The sequence below is a fragment of the Bos indicus x Bos taurus genome, chromosome 26, assembly GCF_003369695.1.
Source record: "Bos indicus x Bos taurus breed Angus x Brahman F1 hybrid chromosome 26, Bos_hybrid_MaternalHap_v2.0, whole genome shotgun sequence".
Lineage (NCBI taxonomy): Eukaryota > Metazoa > Chordata > Mammalia > Artiodactyla > Bovidae > Bos > Bos indicus x Bos taurus.
This window is the reverse complement of record NC_040101.1, coordinates 6,740,355-6,761,175: the sequence shown is the minus strand read 5'-3', so window position 1 is coordinate 6,761,175 and position 20,821 is coordinate 6,740,355. Positions and strand designations below refer to the sequence as shown.

Sequence of the window (20,821 nt, the reverse complement as noted above, 5' to 3'; positions counted from 1 at the left end):
TTTTTTTGATTCCTAGTAATATACATTAAAGTTTCATTTAACATGTTAATCAGGGATCAGCTTTATTTCTCGGAGGCAATGAAGTGAAGAGCCGAGCTGTGGTGAAATACTCTTCTGCCCCTCCTCGGACGGCATTTGCACGCCTCGAAGAGAAAACAGACTTGAAACTCCCACCTGCCAACTGGTTACGAGAGAGTGCCAAGCTAGGACCGGCAGGAACTACCATTCTTGGCAATAGTAGGAAAAGCAAGCCATTTTCCAGGTAAATATTAATTAATGACATTTTTACCTGTTCCTCAACCCTCCACCTTAAAACTCTTAAGACTTGCTTTTCAGCGTAATTTATAATGCTCATCAACATGCCAAGACTTCACTTTAGAAAAAGATTATATTTGACTTTCATTATGCTTTTTCACAATAATAGGATTCTGTTAAAATATGAAGATATCAATTGCATATGCTTCCTTCAAGTCTGCATCGCTATTAACAAAGATGAATTTTGACCACTAAAATTCAATTAACTAGTTTCATTTTAGCCAGTTTTCATACCTTTTGATTATGTGAATATGGAGTCTCAGGGGGGAAACCCTTAAAACTGCCTAACCTGTTCTGTGGAATTTTTCATTAAATGGTGGTGGATTGTCTGGTCTGAAACAACAGTGATGTAAAAACACAGCATGTTTAGATATATACCCTTGACTTAGACAGTTGCTGGAAATTCTGCTGGTGGTATTTAAGGCTGAGAAAGAGGCCTGGGTCTTACAGAGAAGAATGTACTGATGTCCATATTCTTGTTGACCTTTTAATGTGGGGGCTTCCCTTTCTCCCTCTCAGTGATTGAACCTAAAGTACTTCCACATAACATACAGCAGGAGCCATAAATATAGTAATACCTTACGTGCCAGTGATTTGGAAATTATCCTGATGCCTCAGGAGGTAAAAGTTAATGTTTGCAAAATGTTGCTTGTATGTAGCATTATTTATACTATCAAAAAAATTGCAAATAGTTTGCATGTCTTCTTTTAGAAAAATGGCTTAATAAAGCAGAATTAAATGTTATTAAGTGATTTGGCTGACAATTATATTGACAGTGTACAGACACTGCTGAGTACTTTATGTGCTTATCTCGTTTCATTCTGTCAACAACCTTTTGAATTTGGTGCTGTTAACTTTCCTTCAGAAAAGTGAGGCTTGGACAGGTTAAGAGCTTGCCCAGCCCATGTGGTAAATCATCAGCATACTTTGAAGTGAGGCAGTCCTAAAAGAGTGTTCTGACTCTGCCACCTCCTCACTGAAAAACGGTGACGGCAGCTGCTTTTCACACTTGCAGATTATAGATGTGCCTCACGTGGTACCTGGCACACGTTTGGTGCTCAGTGAGCTATTTTTTCTCCTTCTGGTTGAATTGGTGTTGTGTGCATTTTTTTCTCAAATACATTTTTTAAAACGGTACTAGTGTATATCACTGGGAACATGATCCCAGAGACTAAAATCCTTATAAATGTTTCTGCTGTTGTTTTTCTTGTCTCCCCATCTAAAAAGAATAACTCAAACTGACTGTTCTCCATTGCATATTTTTTTAGATTTCATGACTACAAAAATAAAAATGATTGTAATTGTTTTTACTCTAAATATTTTCTATTATTGCTTCTATTACTGTTGTATTTCTGTCTTGTATCAAATTTAAGATGCCATTGATTTTAAGTTGTCCCGTTTTTATTTGTTTTAACAAAATTTTTAAAAATATGGTTGGCTTATAATGTGTTGGTTTCTGGTGTACAGTAGTGATTCAGTTATATGTATATATACATGTATGTATATTCTTTTTCATATTCTTTTCCATTATGGTTTATCATAGAGTATTGAATATAGTCCCTTGTGCTATACAGTAGGACCTTGTTGTTTATCCATCCTGTATATAATAGTTTGTATCTGTTAATCCTAAACTTCAGTCTGTCCCTCCCCCACTGCACTCCTTCATGGCAACCACAAGTCTTGTCTTCTATATCTGTTAAGTGACCCCATTATTTTATGTACCACTAAGAAGGAAAAACTAGCCAACTGTAATGGTGATAGGCATACTGTTTTCAGAGATGTCAGAGTGTGGAAAATGTGTATCCAAGAAGTGCTGAAATATAGTATTCTGTTACAACACCACCTGCCCCACCATGAACGTGACTTTTGTGGCCTTTGTTTTCTCCGTTAGTTTTGGGATGGCATACGACTTTATTGATTCAGTGGGAAACGATGTGGATGTTGTCTCTGACTCTGAAGTAAGTATCCTCTTTGCGACTATAATTGGGATGTTTGTGCTGGGGATTTATAGCCTGCTCTTTTCTGCAGCCTGGAAAAATTAGTGATGAAATAAGCTACAACTGTCTGATTATTGAACACCTTTTTTATTAAAGTAACACTGCATCATTCCTCAAAGAGGAGGGAACAACTCACAAAATACTGGCAGTGGTATTGATGGCTGTATTTTAATGATAGCAGTTACAGTGTTGGGTTATGTAATGTTGCTGGTTGAAAAATAGATACGATACTTGTAGTAAAATCTGTTGATGCTTAGTTGGCCAGTTTTTTCTGAGATGCTAAAAGCTTGGGTCACTGCAACAGTGTGACCTGTATATACTTTATGAAATTCCATCATGTAAAAGTAAATCTTTGTCATTGACATTAACACACGGAGACTGGTAAAGTGTGGGTGATTCTGGTTTTAAGCTCTGTCTTCCATGGGTTTGTAGGTAGTTCCTTAAGGTACAGTTTATATGAACTTAAGGAAATAAGGTTTATTATGCTTTAAAACTGAGTGAAGTTAAATTTGAAAGATTCCAGATCATACCGCAAAGGTGTTTCTAAACTGTTTTTCCTTTTGTATTTTTTAAGAACATAAAAAAGCTTCTGAAGATTCCCTACAGCAAATCACACGTGAGCATGGCTGTGCACCGCATAGGAAGGACTCTCTTGTTAGACGAGTTAGATATCCAGGAACTCTTTATGAGATCATCTCAGGTAATTCTTGAGAAATAACAAGAAAAGCACTGTTTTAACAACTTATGGGCACTAGAAATGTGATTTTGTTTCAAAGAAAGGACAAAGTGAAAACGTGGTTGAGTGCTTCAACCGAGAAATGAAAAGTTTAACTGAAGATTAAAAAGCCTTAATAAAGAAAAAGGTAGAAAAGAGAATAGTAGAGAAACTTATTTTATTGATACCAGTAGCCAGAATTCTTATAAGTAAAAGGGTGAAGTGAAGAAAGTTATGAAAAATATGAAGTTTAAGGGACTGGTTAAATTTTTGAAAAATCCTTTCATGTCTGTATTAAATAGATTGTCATGAAACATGGCTGCCAGGAAATGTGAAAAATGTTTAGCAAATTATTCCTCTGAATATATAGTTACGTCAGAATTAATTGGTTCTCTTTAAGCAGAGCTTCTCAAATTGTGTGTGGTAAATGACTGTTGTCTTGCACCGTTTTTTTGTGGTGGTGGTTTAGTTGCTCAGTTGTGTCTGACTCTTGGACCCCATGGACTGTAGCCCGCCAGGCTCCTCTGTCCATTGGATTCTCCAGGCAAGAATACTGGAGTGGGTTGCCATTTCCTTCTCCAGGGGATCTTCCCCACCCAGGAATTGAACCCAGGTCTCCTGCATTGCAGGTGGATCCTTTACTAACTGAACTTTGAGGGGAGTCACCATTATTTTGTAAAATGTAATAATGCTGCAGCTTCTGAAAGCTGACTCTACATTTCTGTATTTACCTTGTTGTTACAAAGTTCTTGATTGCAAATAGTTCATGGTCTTGCCACTCACTCCCACAGACAACTCTTAAAGAATATTCTTGCAATGCTTTGATAAAGGAAAAGAAGTTACAGTGATTTAAACTGACATTTATAGTAAATGTTTTTCTGTTTGTAAAGATCACAGTTCAGTTCAGTCTGTATGTGTTAGCCACTGGGCAAAGTCTTAAGAATCACAGCCCTGCTTCCTTGCAGCTTATAAACACACAGATAATTTTAATGCTTTGTGCATAGTGGGACTTATCCCAGGCACTAATTATCAATTTCTTATGTTACCAGACTGGTGATTGGACATGGTTAAAAGAGTTTTATCAAAGACTTATTGATCAGAAATGGCAGAGGAAGAAAAAAAGCAAAGAACACTGGTATCAGAAGGCTATTCTTTCGAAGTTTTTGTATTACAGGTACTTAGCTATTTGTTTATTTTTATTTGAAGAGAAAAAGTGAAATTCTGATATAAAACTTAATTTGAAGCCAGTAAAGGCAGTTTTTTGGCTACTGTTATTGTTGACATTTGTCCTGTATTCCTTTTTTTAATGAGATTTATGCTTGGTTATAGAATCTAGTTTTTTAAAACTGGTGGGCTGTTACATAAAGTTAGCTTAAGTAACAATGTGGTTTTTTTTTGCTTCTGATTTGGCCAGTATCAATGGTGATGGAGCTGCTCAGCCTGTCCCGTCTGCCACAGAACAGCAGGAGTCGTCCAGCTCTGATCAGACCAATGATTCAGATGGGGCTTCATGGCCTGCCCCCTTTGAAATGCCTTCTTCAGTCTCTGAAGATCCCAGTGCTTCCAGTCAGGTTAGACATTGCTTAGATGCTAATTCAGCAAAATCATTTAAGGAGACAAAGCCAATTATCCTATCAATAAAAAATAGAGAAATAGGAATAAAAAATATTCTATCAATTTATGTCTTCACAGGTACAAAAAGTCCTTTTTTTAGTTTTTCAGTATGGAATTTACAAGGGTTATTATGGATGGCTAGATCAGATTTTTTTCAAGAAATAATTCAAAGATATTTTTTAAAGTTTTACCACATTTAAAATAGCTTATTAATATGTTTATCAATACTGATTTATCTCCTTGTAGTCATAAGGAGATATGGTGTATTTAAACTGTGGAAATATTAAGTGCCTTTCAGATATTGAGACTCACAGGCCTGTTTGTAATTTAAATACTAGCCTTCTGCCTTAACTTACAGTTGGATTTGTTAGTCCTGAAATAGCTCTGCACATTTTCCCAGTGGAGTTGCTAAGACTTAACCTACATTAACATTATAAAGCTTTTAGAAAGAAGAGACAATGGACTGTGACCTCTTTTATCTCATATATTTTTGGTTTTATCTCATATTTTTGGTTTCTTCTTACTATTCATTTATTTTTGTCCTTATTGTGTGTCAAGTAACTCCATAGATGTAAATGGTGCATGTTTATTTTTAGGAAAATTGACAAGCTTGAGGTAACTTGGTAAATTGCATTTCTCCTCTGACTGTGTGCTCTCACACACTGAACGTTCATTATTAGATTGTTTCTGTCCTCGCAAATTATAAGGTCATAGGAGACAAAATACCTTTAACCTGATTTTGATTTAGTAGGTTTTCAGATAGAGATGCCTCACTGAACTGTGTAGTGAACTTAATTTTTTTCCAGAGTTGGGAACACTGTAAGGAAGCATAAGGGAGTAATTAGCATCCAAGTCCACATAGTGATAACCCAGGAGGTAGGGAAGTTATTAATATAGAAACGAGAAGGGGCATGGGTGCTGGGTGTTGGCAGGGTTCTGTGTCATGACTTGGGTGGTGGTTACATGGATAATTTGTTTTCTAATTAGTCATTATACTGTATTCTGTATAATTTATGTACTTTTCTGTTTGATTATATGGTTAGACAGCATCACTGACTCAATGGACATGAATTTAAGCAAACTCTGGGAGATAGTGGAGGACTGAGGAGTCTAGTGAGCTATAGTCCATGGGCTCACAAAGAGTTAGACATGACTTAGCGACTGGCCAACAGCAAAATATGTGATTATACTTTACTGAAGGAGTTTTTAAAAAATTATTTAGTATTCTTTAGCTTCAAAACACACACATTATAAAAAGACCACATAATGAAAATTCTAGTCCTGCTGCCCATCTCCCCTGTATCAGCCTTATCATTCTGTCCTTTAAAGGTTACTTTGAAAAACTTTGGAGGCTTTTGAGAATCTATAGACTTGCCTGTGGAAGAAGTGACTGGAATCTATTTAATGCTTCTTATGCCACATACATTATGCCATGTATGGCGTGTGTATTTTTCATCCTTTTAGCTGCATATGTATTATGTTGATGGTATTGTTTTACAAATAAGTAAATAAAGCTCATAAAAAGTAGATGTTTGTGGTCACACAGCTGGTGAAGTTCAAGCTAGGGTTTAAACCCTGGTCTTTCTGATCAGAGGCCTGTTCTCACAGCAGTACTCCACTGTGTCTGTATATTCCACACATTTAGACTGCCCTATGAGCAGTCAAGTTGTCTGGGCAATGGCATATCCCTAAGCAGAGCTACCCTGCCTACAAATAGTCTTTTACAGAATGGTTTCTGTGACATACATAAATCTCTAAACTTCAATTCATGAATTCTTGCTCCCAAGACTAAATCGGCAAGTTTGAGGCCCATGTTAAGCAATAATAGAGTTTAAGTAGTTCTCTGGTCTGGCCTTGGAGCCAAACTTTTATTAAGAACATTATAACCTAGAAACCTATAAATCCCACTAAAGCAATACGTGGCAAATATAATTTTGGGAATTGATCCATAGGTCGATAACTTGTCTGTATAAATAAACAATAGCGTACATGATTTAAATTCTTTAAGGACCTTTGCAAAGAAGACATGCAAAAGCACTGGAGATCTCCCGCTGCTTACCTCATATTTACTTTCTTTGAAAACTGGTGCTAAGCTTATTAGCACACAAATAGGAATAAGCAACACACACATATGCTCACAGGTACACACACATATGCTTGCTCATCTTGGTTTAATGTTTCTTAATGGTTTTTAATGGCAGCTGCCCTAATGGTTGGAAAATCAGTGGACGCGTTTACTACGTCAAAGGTTCCTCTTCCTATGTCTTTTCCAAAATATATTCCACAGATAATTATAAGAATAATAAGAATAATCTGTAATAAGAATAAAAAGTGTTACAAGATCAAATAAATTTGGGACTAATGGGTTATATAGAGGTCATGTAGGTTTTTCCAGTGCAGGACCTCTCAGGAGCCTTTTATGGTGATAATCTTTGTTATTCTCCAAAAGCAAATCCTTGTAAACAGTGTTTTTCAGATCTGACTCTGGGAATTTTCCACCAAGTACCCCAGAGACTAGACTTCTGTGAAAAACACATTAAATTGTGTGAAACTGAGGACTGTTCTGATGACCAGTGTCACAAAAATATGGCTGAGGTTTCTTAGGAAATTTTTAATCCAGTAGTGATGGAATAGGCTTTGAAAGAGCAGTCCTGTTCAGTGCACCCCAAAAAAGAGGGAAAAAAGCTTGGAAAGCTTAAAATAAATCTTTAGTCTTGATTTAAGTAAGATCTCAATGTGTTTAGCTTATTATAGTGACTGACAATTAGGAACTGAAGTATGCACCCCGTGAGGAGAGGTAATGATTCATATCAGCTGTAATTTACAAGAGCAAGTTTGAGCTGTATGCCTTGATGTGTGGGTGATACTCTTTAACAGTAGGCCATCTGTAAGAAGTTATGACAGCAGAATCACTCCTGTCCTTGCACTTTTCACAGGGAAGTGAGCCTCTTGAACCCTCATACATAGTGGGGCATGTGGCCTCAGCGCCTAAAGAACAAAACCTGACTCCTTTATTCAATGACGGGGAGAACAGTCAGGTATGCTCTCTGTGGGGTCCAAGTCGAGACACCACATCCCCAGTCTACTTCGTCATCTAAGAGCTAGTCTTAAATTGGAATTTATAGGGGAAAAAAAAAATCCACTTGATCCTAAAAATCTCTTCCTAAGCATCTCTGTGATCTTCTCGCACTGTGGCTTCATTTATCTTTTCTTTGTCTTTTCCTTCTTCTAGTCTTTTTGTGGCTCATGGGGGGAGATTACAGATCCCCTGTTTATTATATAATCTTTCTATTTTATTTCAAATCAAAGGGTCTTAAAAATGATTTTGTTCGGAATATTTTGTGGACGTTTGAAGACATACACATGTTAGTTGGCTCCAACATGCCTATCTTTGGAGGCGGCCGATATCCAGCAGTCAGCTTACGTCTCAGGTAACGAGAATTATGTTCCTTTAGAATCGTGTTCCAGTTTGCTTTCACCTGCTTATTTTGGCATCCTTTCCTTTTTCTAGTTTTTTTTTTTTTTTCACTTCCCTCCTTCCTGCACCAGTTGAAATGGCCACAGTACGGAAGGAGTGTTGCAGCAAGTGCTGAAAACCCTGTGGCTGGCTTTTCACTCTAGTCCTCGGTAGTGGAGTCAGAGACCTGCTGTCTGCTGTACTGACTGAGTCTTAGGTCTGAATCTACAACTTGTGAGAATAGAGTACAGTTTATTTAACCAGTTAAGAAGGTGGTTTACCAGCTTCCTGTTAACTGCTTGTAAGCATTTTTTAATGTTCCAGTTGTACGTGTTCACATCGTCCACCCTGTGTGAGTTCTGACTTGGGCGCTGTGATGTGTGCTGGTCAGTCTTCACTGCAGTTTGTGTGAGGACTGTGCAGTAGGCTCCCAGTCATCTGTGTCATAGTTCCTCCTGTTGCTCCTGAAAGCTCTTACGGACACCCGTTAGGAGTGCAAGCAAAGCTTATGGGAAGATGTGAAGCACAACATACCCCATGAGCTGCATATGCATGTCTCATCAGAAGAGAAGCATAAATGGCATTCTCCAACTAGGGAGGACAGATTAAAACATTCTAATGAGGGAAGTAAGTCTCAGATGATTTGTAATGGAACATTTTCATTAATCAAATAACACCAGAAATGTGTTTTTAGGGATAACAACAAACCAATTAATGTGCTTACTGGAATTGACTATTGGTTGGACAACCTGATATGCAACGTGCCAGAGCTTGTCATGTGTTTTCATGTAAATGGAATTGTACAGGTAAGCCTGATACAGTGTGACTTTTGAAATACTCTCTCAACTACAGACTGGGGCAGAAAGTACCTCACTAAAGTGTTTAACACTCTTGAGTAAGGTATATTTTGGCAAGGAAGATAACTACGGCTAAACTGAAATTAGAGTGCTATTACATTTGAGTTGGTGCTGTCAGAATTCTAGATGTTACAGGAGTTTAACTTATAGGTAATTTGTGAGCAGGTCATAAATATTCTAAAATCTACATTTTTAGCTGGAGAACTGTAATTTTAAGGCAAGCACCCATAGTAATTACTTCAAAGTGTCTGAACAGTGAAGGTGTGTGTTCAGTATCGTGTACTGCTATTTGGTGTACAGATATGAATACTTGATGCAGAATGTTGAGGAAGGGCCCAGCAGTAACTGCGTAAAGTAGATAGCGAGTCTGGATGACCAGAGAAGGGTGTGGTCGCTTCTGTTTTGACCTGATCTGTTTTCCAATTGAATTGCAGTTTCTAGTCTTATAGAGTATTTCAAAAAATAAGCTCAGAGGCATTTAGGGAAGTGCGAGCCGGAGACAAGCTAGAAAAAAAAATGAGGAGGCACTTTAGAGATTGTGATGGTGATAGCCTTGCAGCCTGTCCTCCACACACACCCCATCCCTCCCCACCCCCGTGCTCCATTTCTTTAAAGGAATAGTCCAGAACTCAAAGGAAAAGCAGTGTGCACTGGAGATCCTGCCCAGGTGACTCTGGTGTCTGGGAAAAGAAAAAGCCAAAAACGTATTTTGAGAAAGCTTACTGGGTGAAGTCTACCTTGATTTATCACCTTCCCAGTTGAAAACCATGAGGGTAGAATGGAAGAAAGTATACAGTACAACTTATTCTGTGGTTGGGACAGAAATGAGATGTGCCTAAGTCTGTGGTTCAAAGTATGGTGATGACTCTCCTTTAAGAGTTATTCCTGTGGTAAACCACCACATTGCTGGCAAGGACAGGTCAGATTCCTTCAGAGTATTAGAGCAGAAAAAAGACCGAGAACCAGTGCTTTAAACTCTCATGCTGCGAAGGTCTCTAATTGCAGGACTTATACATGTGGTCTCTCTTTAATAAGAGAAGTGTTGCTGTGCAGGTTTTCTCAAACTGTCTTTTCTCTGTTTTATAGAAGTATGAAATGATAAAGACAGAAGAAATTCCCAATTTGGAAAACTCTAATTTTTCTACTAAAGTCATAAAAGACATTGCACAAAATATTTTATCATTTTTAAAATCTAATTGTACCAAGGAAGGACATACCTATTGGCTATTTAAAGGTAAGCTAATGTTTCAATGAGTAATCATTGATTTGATTGGCAACTGTAAAATGAGGTTTATTTGGTTTTTTGTTTTGTTTTCTTCCCAGCAAGTGGCAGTGATATAGTGAAGCTCTACGATCTCACTACTCTTTGTGAAGAAACTGAAGACAAATACCAAAATCCATTCACAATGCCAGTGGCTATTCTTTTATATAAGTGAGTGCTTTAAGTAGTTAAGATGAAGAAGTAGCCTTATTTAAAAGTTTTAAGTATATGGCCTCCCTATCTATGCCAAGGTTTTAAATACCTTTTAGATTTTCATAGTTTAAAAAATGTGTATGTATATACATCTATATACTGTTGCAAAATAAATAGGAAAAGGGAAAAGAGCAGGGGTGTAAAACGCAATGTTTTGTTGTTTCTTATGCCTTTATTCTGCTGGAAGGAAAGAAGAGCATGCCTAGACTTGAGTCTGGAGAAAATGATGAATGGGCAGTAAAGTTGATATAAACTCCTTTTAGGGTTGCTTGCAACATGATGATGAAGAAGAATCAAAATAAGAAACACTACGGGACAGTTCGAACCCTGCTTCTGAATTGTGTTAAATTGCTGGACAAAAGCAGACATCCTCAAGTAAGATTAATATACGCCCTCTAAAAGAATTTTGGCATTCTGATAGAGAATGGTTGCCTAGACATTAACGCCACCTAATGCATAGTCTGTAACTGCCTGATCTGGTTTGCTAACCAGTCACCACATGTTGTGCCTAATCTGAACTGAGATGTGCTTTAAATGGAAAACACACACTGAATTTTGAAGAGTCTGTGTGTGTGCACATGTGTACACGTTACATATTGAAATATTTTGTGTTTATTGAATCAAATATATTAAAATTGATTTCGCCAGATTTTGTTCCATAAATTTAGAACTCACATAATTTTAACAAAGTAGTGCCATTTTTCCTTTGTATTTTCATTGTTAGAAAGTGGAAAACTATTTTATAGTCTGTCTTGAAAGACCCATTTACATGAATAAGGTCCACATTCTGTACCTCAGTATATAAAATCATCTCTTTAAAAACCTCAGTCTTGCACCCCGTGGTTTTACATCACCCTTATTACAAACCTCAGTGGTCTGAACTTGGTAATTGTATGTCTCAGTGTAAGGCTAGTTGTTGTATCCTGTTTAAGTCAGAAAAGATACTTAGTATTATGATTTATGATTTTTTTAAAAGAGTCAAGTTAATTTTAATTGTAGCCATATTCAATTTGGAGATAAAGATTTTCCCAGAGACCAAACCAAGAGAAACTGGTTTCAAAGAAAAGTGGTAGAACACTTTTTGGATTAAATATCTAATTGCAGATTAAGGTGGTGGTTAGTAAGTTAGAAAATAGTGTTAAGGCTATTGCATGTCTGTGATAAAGAATTACTTAAATAATAGAGTAGAATAATGCTGATACGTAAATGCTAATTTTAAGGGAAACCAGAAATTTCTGGACTTTTTGCTCATTAAGCTCATGGAGGTTTTTCCCCTAGAACTGTAAATTGTATGGTAAATTCCAGTTTCTTGGTTGATACAGAGTGATGGCTTGCTAATATTTTAGTTGTGACACTTTACATATGAAAATTTGTCTCCAGTGAAACACAGTTGTAATTTTTTCTTAAGAGAGAAGGCTGGGAATAGTCTCAGGAAATAAACATGTCAACCCATGAGGATTTTACAGTACATTGAGAGCATTGGTACTTAGAATCAGGAATGTTTCTGTGTGTATGCCTGTCTGCAGATCTCCTCAGATTTCTTAGTACAGTAGTAAAGTTCATTTCGTTTTAAAATGCTCAATTTTGGTGAGTCACTAATATATTTTTTTCTTTTTGTAAGATTATTGCTTCAGCCAATTACATGCTTTCAGAACTTTTTCAATTGGATGAACCTAAAAAAGAAGAAAGTTCAGAATCTCCATTAAATGAGAATTCTGATGAAAGTTACAGTGAAGAGGAGGAGGAGATGCCAGACAGCGATGAAAACGGGTCATACAGCACTAGCTCTGACCCATCGGACGATAACAAAGCAGTAGCTATAATTAAGTCTGTTGGAGAGCTGTCCGTTCCAGAAAAATACAAATCCATTCATCAAATCAGGGTAAGCATGTTGACATTTGCATTAAAATTTCATCAATGGAATTAATTGAGTACAGTTAGCTTCTCAAAAGATGGCGTTACTTCAACTAATCCTTCATGATATAGGATCTGATAATCATTAGCTCTATGAAATCTGAAAATCAGTTTTATAATTGTCGCAGGGTCACTGACCCACATGTGAACTGACGGTGGGCAGATGTGTAAATGATACGTCAGTATGTTAATTTTCATGTGGGAGATTTTTCTTTCCAGTGATCAGTGTGCAGCCCCCTCTCCTCAGGGTGCCCCTTCCCAGTTGCTGTGTTGCTGGGAGACAGCATCTGTGGCTTGGTGAACATAGAATCAGAGCGCATGGGCAGCTTGTTGATCCATGTGTGAAGAGACCTGGTACCTTGTCCCTGTGCCATAGGACGGTGCCTTTCAGTGACTGTGGGCATGTCAGCTGGGTTGGACATGTCCCTGGTCACTGGGACTGGTCACAGCCCAGTGGACCCTAACAGCTTCCTGCCCGTTAGGTTTCTGTTGGTGTTGATCGCGTTGACTGTCATACCAGCCATTTTTTCTAGACAGTGTTTCATTTTTCCAAATTATTACTACTTTCCAGTCGTATTTATAGATAATCTCTTACTTTAAGCTCTGATGTTAACTTTCAGATGGAAATTTTATATTCAAGTAGGTTTTTAGAGGATCTCTCTGTCCTTCCAAAACATTGCCTGTCCTTCTGACCTCTTCTTCATTTCTCCTCTTGTTTACCTTAGCCCCACTGCCTTCTTCTCTGTCTCTCACGTTCAGAGTCATGCCCACCTGAGGGCCTATGCATCTGTTGTCGCGTGTGCTCGGAACTTACCCTTTCCCCAGACCTTTTTGTGGCTGGCTTTTTCTAAGTTGATTGAAATGTCACCTCCTCTAGGAGACCTTCCCTGACTGCTCTAGATAAAACATGCTCTGTTTTTTTCTCCTTCATGGGGCTGGTAATCTGTACCTGAAATTCCCGTGTGTCTGTGTCCCATCACTGAAATACAGGCTCCCTGGAGGTATGGGCTCCCTGGAAATATAGGCTCTCCTGTATCTCCGTGGCTACAACCCATAAAGTGCACGTGTGCTCAGTCACTCAGTCATGTCTGACTCTTTGCAACCCCATGGACTGTGACCCCTTTGTCCATGGGATTTTTCAGGCAAGAATATTGGAGTGGGTTGCCATTTCGTCCTCCAGAGGATCTTCCCGACCCAGGGATCAAACCTGCATCTCCCTCATTGGCAGGTGGATTCACCACCATTGCGCCACCTAGGAAGCCCACAGCACATAATTGGTGTTCATTAAATATTTGACTAAATCACCGCAGGAAAAAGTCATTAACTGTCCATCTGAATTTTAGTGCACTTGGCAGCTTGAGCAACTCCCAGTACAGTAAAAAAAATGTTTCTTACTGTAAACAAAATCATTGGTTGTAAAAGGTACCTTATTTGGGAAACTGCTTCGTCAACAGAATGCAGTTACATTTGGTGAGTGGTGTGTTTACAGATTTTTTTTTTAGCAGAGTACTTTGTATCAATATCAAAAGCATTCAGAAATAGCATTCATATAAACATGTCTTTTGTGTTAGCTCTGCCGTATCTCAGTACTTTCTGGGAACAGACAGTGTGGCTCAGGGCCCCGGACTCAGCACTCGCTCACTGCAAGCTTGAACACAGCACCTAACATCTGAGTTTACTTCTCTGTATAATGAGAGCGGTAATTCCAGCCTGTAAGATTCACCAGGTGGAATGCCTCACAGAACTACTTACACATCGTATCACTCAGTAGGCAGAGGTTATTAACTGGCTCTGCTCCTAATTAAGTGTATACATTATACATGAGACCGTGGGCAGTACTGGTTAACATTGCTAAACTGCTGATATTGTGAACTGTGTGTTAGCAAGCATTAGTAGTGCTCGCTGGGGGTGAGCTGACCTATCGGATTAGATGTAGATTTATTTAAAACATTTCTTGCTTGCTTTTTTGGTTGTAATAGAATTATATTTTTAATTTTAAGTACTTAAAGCAACATATACTGGAAGATCTTTTTAAACAAGATTTTTGTTGATGCTTATATCCATTTACTCTGCAATTAAAACAAGATTAGTGTGTAATTGAAACAATTCATTAACCTTGAAACAGATACCTCACTAAGCTGAATACACAGAAAAGTTCAAAATTAATTGATTTGCAGAATTTTAGTAATTCCTGGGAGATGGAGTTTGTTGTATTGGCAGCATGTTAATAATTTTTAACGTTTGTTTCTGAAGCCCAGTTGTGCGTTTCCGGTTTGTCATGACACAGAAGAGCGCTGTAGGCTTGTGCTGAGCTACGTTCTGGAGGTAAGTTTCAGTTTAGACTTCATTGTTTGAGTAAAGCTTGTACTTGACACGCAAATGGCACTTGTCTGCTGCTGCTGAGTCGCTTCAGTCGTGTCCGACTCTGTGCGACCCCATAGACGGCAGCCCACCAGGCTCCGCTGTCCCTGGATTTTCCAGGCAAGAACGCTGGAGTGGGTTGCCATTGCCTTCTCACTTGTTTATTGGTGTCTACATGTTAATCTTCTTTTAAATAAATTTTTATTGGGAGTATAGGTGCTGTACAATGTTGTGCTAGTTTCTGCTGTACAGCAAAGTGAATCAGCTAAATGTTATTCTGAGTGATATTCTACTGTGATATTTTTCCCCCTTAAAGCATGAATTGAAAATTAGTTTTTCCTAACTTTCAGGCCAAATATAGTTTCTAAAGTATGTTTTCAAAATATAAATTCTCCTAAGTGTATCTGGTTGTCCAGATACTGTGTTATATTTCATTTCCAGTTGATGTTCAGTGACATGTAAACATTTCTCCTTTTTTTTTAAAGGGTTTAAAGTCTGTGGACAGCAGCATCAAAAAAGAAAGTGATCTCCCTGCCGCTGACCCCAACACCCCAATCCCATTAAAATATGAGGATGAATCCACAAGAGGGGGTCCTGAGGGTCTAGAGAAGCAGATGGCCTTGTTTTTGGACAAAAGTAAGTTGAATTGAAGTGCAAATAAGGCCATTTCAATGGAATAATGTACTGGACTTTTATCAGTAGCAGATTTGGGTCAATTAAGGCCTTCATTGAAAGGAATTCAGATAAAGGATACATATGAAAGGAAAGTAGGGGAAGATATCGTTTCATTCAAGTGTAAAATAAAGCAGGGTGATTTCGATCCTTGGTAGATATTTCTAACAAGAGCGTAAGGAACCAGCCTCCTCCTGTCACCCGCTGTGAGGAACTAATGCCCTCAGCCCTTAGGCTTCTCCTGAGAAAGCCTTGCTTCAGTAGCAGCAGTCGAGGGCTTAAACACAAGGACTTAGAAGCCAAACCGCACAGCTTCAGGTCTCAGCTTCACTGGGGCAGGTTGTTTGACTTTGCTGAGCCTTGTTTTCTCTCCCAAAGTAGAGACAAAAGCAGTGCTCCTTTAAAGGGGTGCTGTATGGATTCAGTGAGTTAGTGCAGGTAACGTGTTCACAGCAGTGCGTGTGACGACCAGGGCTACCAGAGCAGCGGCAGCCTGTTCCCCTCACAGCACTGGACTAAGCTGCACGAGTACTCACAAAGCATTGATCTGTTCAAGGACGTCACTTCACGAGGAACATGTGGGCTTCAAAGTAAAAGTGCTGAGTTTCTCATTTTAATCTAAGTTGTATTTCTTTTCCCAATCCTATCCCCGCTCCCTTTTTTGAAACCAATTTCCAGCTAATTTTAAAAGTATTTTGAAAGCCCGTGTGTTTAAAATAGTACCAAGAGCTTTCTGAAAGGTTTTCTCTTCATGAGCGTAAGTGGGGTGTGGCAGGACTCACCTCCCCAGCATTTGTTGTGCCTCCTGTGTGCAGGTCTGAGCTTGTACACACCGGCATTGAGACTCCTGTCTCTGCTTTTTTCACGCTGTTGTCTTTTCTGAAATGCCTTTTCTGTCTCTTCCTTCCTCCCCCTCTCAACTGTTGAATATCCTGCTCTTGTTTAAGGCCTCTGTGTTCACCACCTCTGTCTGAGTCACAGATCTTTGGTTCCCTCACCACTTTGTCCTGTAAGCACTTCCTGAAGCCTGCCTTAGTCATCCTCAGCTGTGCTTAATGGTTTTATACACACACACAAATACACTTGTGAGTAAAACCTCATCTTTGGTTCTCTGACAATGCCTCACACATCGAAAATGCATACAGTAGCAGAGGAAAAAGAAATACAGGCATGAATAAAACCATAAAAGAGCCTTAAATACTTTTCATTTGTATTTCGAAAGACTCAAACATTAGAGCTGATCAAAAAAACGAGAAATCTTGAACCTGGGAGATGCTGAGCATGACATAATAAGTGGTGAGGAACCATTTTAATGTTTAGAACAGGAGTTCTACTGTGATTAAAGCTGTGCTTTAGGAAGGTGACGGAGAAGGCAACGGCACCCCACTCCAGTACCCTTGCCTGGAAAATCCCATGGATGGAGGAGCCTGGTGGGCTGCAGTCCATGGGGTCGCTAAGAGTCAGACACGACTGAGCGACTTCACTTTCACTTTTCACTTTCATGTATTGGAGAAGGAAATGGCAACCCACTCCAGTGTTCTTGCCTGGAGAATCCCAGGGACGGGGGAGCCTGGTGGGCTGCCGTCTATGGGGTCGCACAGAGTCGGACACGACTGAAGCGACTTAGCTGCAGCAGCAGCAGGAAGGTGAACTTTGGGGCAGGTTGACCCATAGGCTAGAGAAAGGAAGTAGATGGCAGTCATGAACCCAGTGATGTCAGTGACCCCCAGAGAGAGTGACAGAGTTGACAGCTGCGTGGAAGCGGGGCTTTGGAGATCTCAAGAGTATTGAGACACTGCTGTTCTATTAATACTTCGCTGCGTTTTAGTAGCTTAGTATTTACCAGTTTTGTTGTAGCTGTTAATTGTACCGAAGCCTGGTGTGTTTATATCAAGAAACAATTTTTTTTTTTTTACAGTGAGACTTATATTCAAATAAAATGTGCGTCTTTTCCCCCTCATGTCGTAGTGGGCTCCCTTCAGAAGGGTAATTATTCCAGTCAATCTGGAATGATCCCTGGTTCTTGGCAACATAAAATGAAGCTGCAGCTGATTCTCAAGTCATCAAAGGCCTATTACGTCTTGTCTGATGCAGCCATGAGTCTTCAGAAATACGGAAGAGCATTACGATACATTAAATTAGCTTTGCAGAGCCATGGTAAGTCACTGCAGATGAATATGTGTAATAGCTTTGGGAGGAGAGATCAGAGAAAGCATCTGAATCACAGTGAAATTTTACTCAGTGAAATTTTCATGTAAAAAATTTTTTTTCACCTTGTATGTTTCCTAGTATTTTCCACTCTGGTTTAACAACCCTTCATTTTGAAATACAGGAAAGATTTTCGTAAGTTTTACTGTGTCCTTTCATTTTTAACGTGCTGTGTTTTTTCTCCTTCCTGCTCTTTCCACATAGATACTTACTGCTGCCTCTGCACCAATATGCTTTCTGAAGTGCTGCTGTTTCTTTCTCAGTATTTGACGCTCTGCGGTGATATCCAGCTAATGCTGGCCCAGAACGCAAGCAACAGGGCGGCACACCTTGAGGAGTTCAATTACCAAACGAAGGAGGACCAGGAGATCCTGCACAGCCTCCACAGGGAGTCCAGCTGCCAGGGTACGTGAGGGAGGGGGCCTGCACTGTGGCTCAGAGAAGTGCCAGAAATGTCAGGGTTTCATCGTTTCTTAATGTTAACATTGAACACAATCCTGTGTATTTGTGTCTAAAACGGTTTTGAAGTATTTTGTAATTACTAATTATACAACTGGAACTAACTAAAAATAATCTCTGGAGACGATCATATTAACCATTTTACACTGTCTTTCTGTAATAACCCTTTCGTCAACTGACCAACCCATGATTTTCTTTTGAAAAGGAATTAGCAATGCGTAAAAATGAATGTTTTACCTTCTGAATGGTTCCTGGGGGCTAAGATACAGAGGTCGTTATTTTTTGAACTTGGTTCACGGCTGTGTTTTTGGAGTCGTCAGATTTTAAGCCTGGGAGATGGGAGACTTTAGCCCACAGCAGCAGTATTCCTCCTCTTAGCTCTATCCAATAGATATAAGCACCTGCGATTAGGGCAGTAAATGAGACATAAGGTGCTTTTGTAATGTATCATGAAATTGTTTATTATGCTCTTGAGTTGTTTATATCACTTGATACCCACATCCCAAAGTTTTGGACTGTTAACATCTAGAGAGTACACAGAGGGAGGAAATGTATAATTTTCCTTGGGGGTTTCTTCCCTTCCTCCCTCTTTCTTCCCTTCCTCCCTGTCCGAATTTCTCAGATGACCGTTTTATTTTAATAGATGTGGTGAGAAAATCCGTAGTTTGTTTTTGGAGCTCCCATCATGTTAGTTTCACTTAAGGTGCCTCTTTGTAAGAGTGATGTGCTCCCTGAAAGTTAGCAGCAGGGGTACTGCCCTTTTTTCTTTTGAGTTTTTGGGCCCAGCCCCTGAGTTTACTCCAGTCTCCACTAGATGGCAGGTTTAAGTCTTTAGAGCTTATCAGTTAGCTTCTTCTGCGACTTAAACTTGCTATCAGTATAACGAGGCTTCCCTTGTAGCTAAATTGGTAAAGAATCTGCTTGCAGTGCAGAAGGCCCAGGTTTGATCCCTGGGGTGAGAAGATCCTCTGGAGAAGGAAATGTACATAACTAGCCTCTGGTAGCAGTCAGAAATTTATTTCAAGAACGGTTTTCAGTAATTAAAAAGAAAAAAATGGTTTACTCTGTATCAGTGGACAACTTTAGGTCTGTACCAATAAGTAGTACATCCGGTAAAATCTGGGTCTTGGGAATTGTTTGATATTTTTAGGCAGGAAAGTACTTCTCTTAATCAGATGTTAATGTTTCAAGAAAATGCAGTTGTTTAAATAAATTCAGAGACCTTCTGAAATTTAAAAGTTTAGTGGTATTAATTGAATTTTAATATGTTTATACTATATTGCATCTATTTGATCTTTTGTCTTAAAAGTATTAGATTACTTAGATGCTAAGGAAGAAGGGTTCGTATGACTCGTGGTAATGTTTCCTCTTTTTCTTTTAAGGATTTGCATGGGCCACTGATTTGTCTACAGACTTAGAAAGTCAACTTTCAGTTAGTTGTAAATGTTATGAGGCCGCTAATGAAATCTTGCAGTTTAGTGACTTAAAAAGTCAAAATCCAGAACACTATGTACAAGTACTGAAGAGAATGGGTAACATTAGAAATGAAATCGGTGTCTTTTACATGAATCAGGCTGCTGCGTTGCAGAGTGAGAGACTAGGTGAGTATCTTTCTGGAGTCCTCTCTTTATCACCTATTCTGTTAGTAAATCATGCTGATTTTTACATAGTTAAGCCAAGAACTGTGGCATTTGGTTTAATGTCATAAAGGGATGCACTGTTGTTTATCTTTTATTATTAAATCCTGAAGGAATCAAAGTAGGAAGAGACATTATTTTCCCTTGGGAGTTATCATTTCAGTGTCCTCTGTCCTCCACCAGATCAGTTCAGAAGTGAGTTGGACAGTCAGCCATGTGGTAGGCTTTGTTCTGGATATAAAATCAGCTAAGACTTAGTTTTCCGAGTTGGGAAGCCAGATATGAATACAGATCTCTGAAAAATGCTGTAAGTACCAGTGCAGTACAGTAGAGGAGTGGGGAAAGAAGATGTTTCCTCGAGTTGCGAGTTTTTGGAAGGCTTGTGGGAAGAAGGTATAGTTTGGGCAGATCGCACGTGACACGTAGGGCATCAGCAGGCAGACGTGGGTAAGGTGGGATGTCCTGACCAGAGTAGGCAGGAGGAAAGAGCCAGAGATACCGTGTCAGGGGGTGTTGGGAGTAGCAACGAGTGGTCTTCAGTGGTTCAGGCAGAGGGTGTTGGAGTCCTCTGGACCCATGTTGAGTGTGAGAGGCCAGTGGACATGTGAGTGAATGGTCTGGTCTAGTAGTCAGAAATGTGTGGGGTAGCAAGAGCTCTTTGGGTTAGCGAGACTTAGGCTGGGAACCATTCACATCAGGGTGATAGTTGAACCCATGGGAATGGGTGAAATTGTAGAGGCTGTACACACAGCATGAGAAACAAAAAGGGCTGAGGGAGAGAACTGGGGACCGTGCATGAGCTGAATAAGTAAGTTACTGTATGCCTGTGCCCTGTGAGCGGTGCTTGGTGCTAGGGTACAAGAGGTCATTGCTAGTGGGAGGACCTGAGCTTTTTTCTTGTTGTTACTTATACATATATAGTATATTTTTTTAAATTGAGATATAAGAACATGTGCTTTTAAGGTGCCTCTGGAGGAGGAAGTCAGTAAAGGCATATGAAAAGTGGTAGTCAGAAAGGAGAATTCGAGAAGATGCAGATTGTGCCTCTTAAAATTCAAGGGACCATGTCTCTAGAATCTTTATAAAATGGTGCTTTGCTCAGATGTTCTTATTTGCTTGCTTTAATATCAGCTTATTAATA

At 39.1% G+C, this 20,821-nt stretch overlaps 1 protein-coding gene across 5 annotated transcripts in view; it reads left to right on the top strand.

Annotated features, from left to right (window-relative positions):
• EDRF1 (erythroid differentiation regulatory factor 1) overlaps nucleotides 1-20,821 on the top strand; it is a 33,861-nt gene that overhangs the window by 1,676 nt on the left and 11,364 nt on the right. For 3 of the 5 annotated variants that reach the window (XM_027528567.1, XM_027528568.1, XM_027528571.1), the window contains exons 2-18: nucleotides 54-262; nucleotides 2,207-2,273; nucleotides 2,887-3,012; nucleotides 4,077-4,201; nucleotides 4,442-4,598; nucleotides 7,578-7,679; nucleotides 7,951-8,072; nucleotides 8,793-8,904; nucleotides 10,042-10,189; nucleotides 10,279-10,387; nucleotides 10,693-10,804; nucleotides 12,051-12,311; nucleotides 14,597-14,668; nucleotides 15,190-15,340; nucleotides 17,345-17,533; nucleotides 17,789-17,989; nucleotides 19,426-19,644. In XM_027528567.1, coding sequence (XP_027384368.1) covers nucleotides 54-262; nucleotides 2,207-2,273; nucleotides 2,887-3,012; nucleotides 4,077-4,201; nucleotides 4,442-4,598; nucleotides 7,578-7,679; nucleotides 7,951-8,072; nucleotides 8,793-8,904; nucleotides 10,042-10,189; nucleotides 10,279-10,387; nucleotides 10,693-10,804; nucleotides 12,051-12,311; nucleotides 14,597-14,668; nucleotides 15,190-15,340; nucleotides 17,345-17,533; nucleotides 17,789-17,989; nucleotides 19,426-19,644 — 2,482 coding nt within the window. The remainder of the gene's footprint in view (nucleotides 1-53; nucleotides 263-2,206; nucleotides 2,274-2,886; nucleotides 3,013-4,076; nucleotides 4,202-4,441; nucleotides 4,599-7,577; nucleotides 7,680-7,950; nucleotides 8,073-8,792; nucleotides 8,905-10,041; nucleotides 10,190-10,278; nucleotides 10,388-10,692; nucleotides 10,805-12,050; nucleotides 12,312-14,596; nucleotides 14,669-15,189; nucleotides 15,341-17,344; nucleotides 17,534-17,788; nucleotides 17,990-19,425; nucleotides 19,645-20,821) is intronic. The other 2 variants (XM_027528569.1, XM_027528570.1) reach the window with 1 other exon arrangement.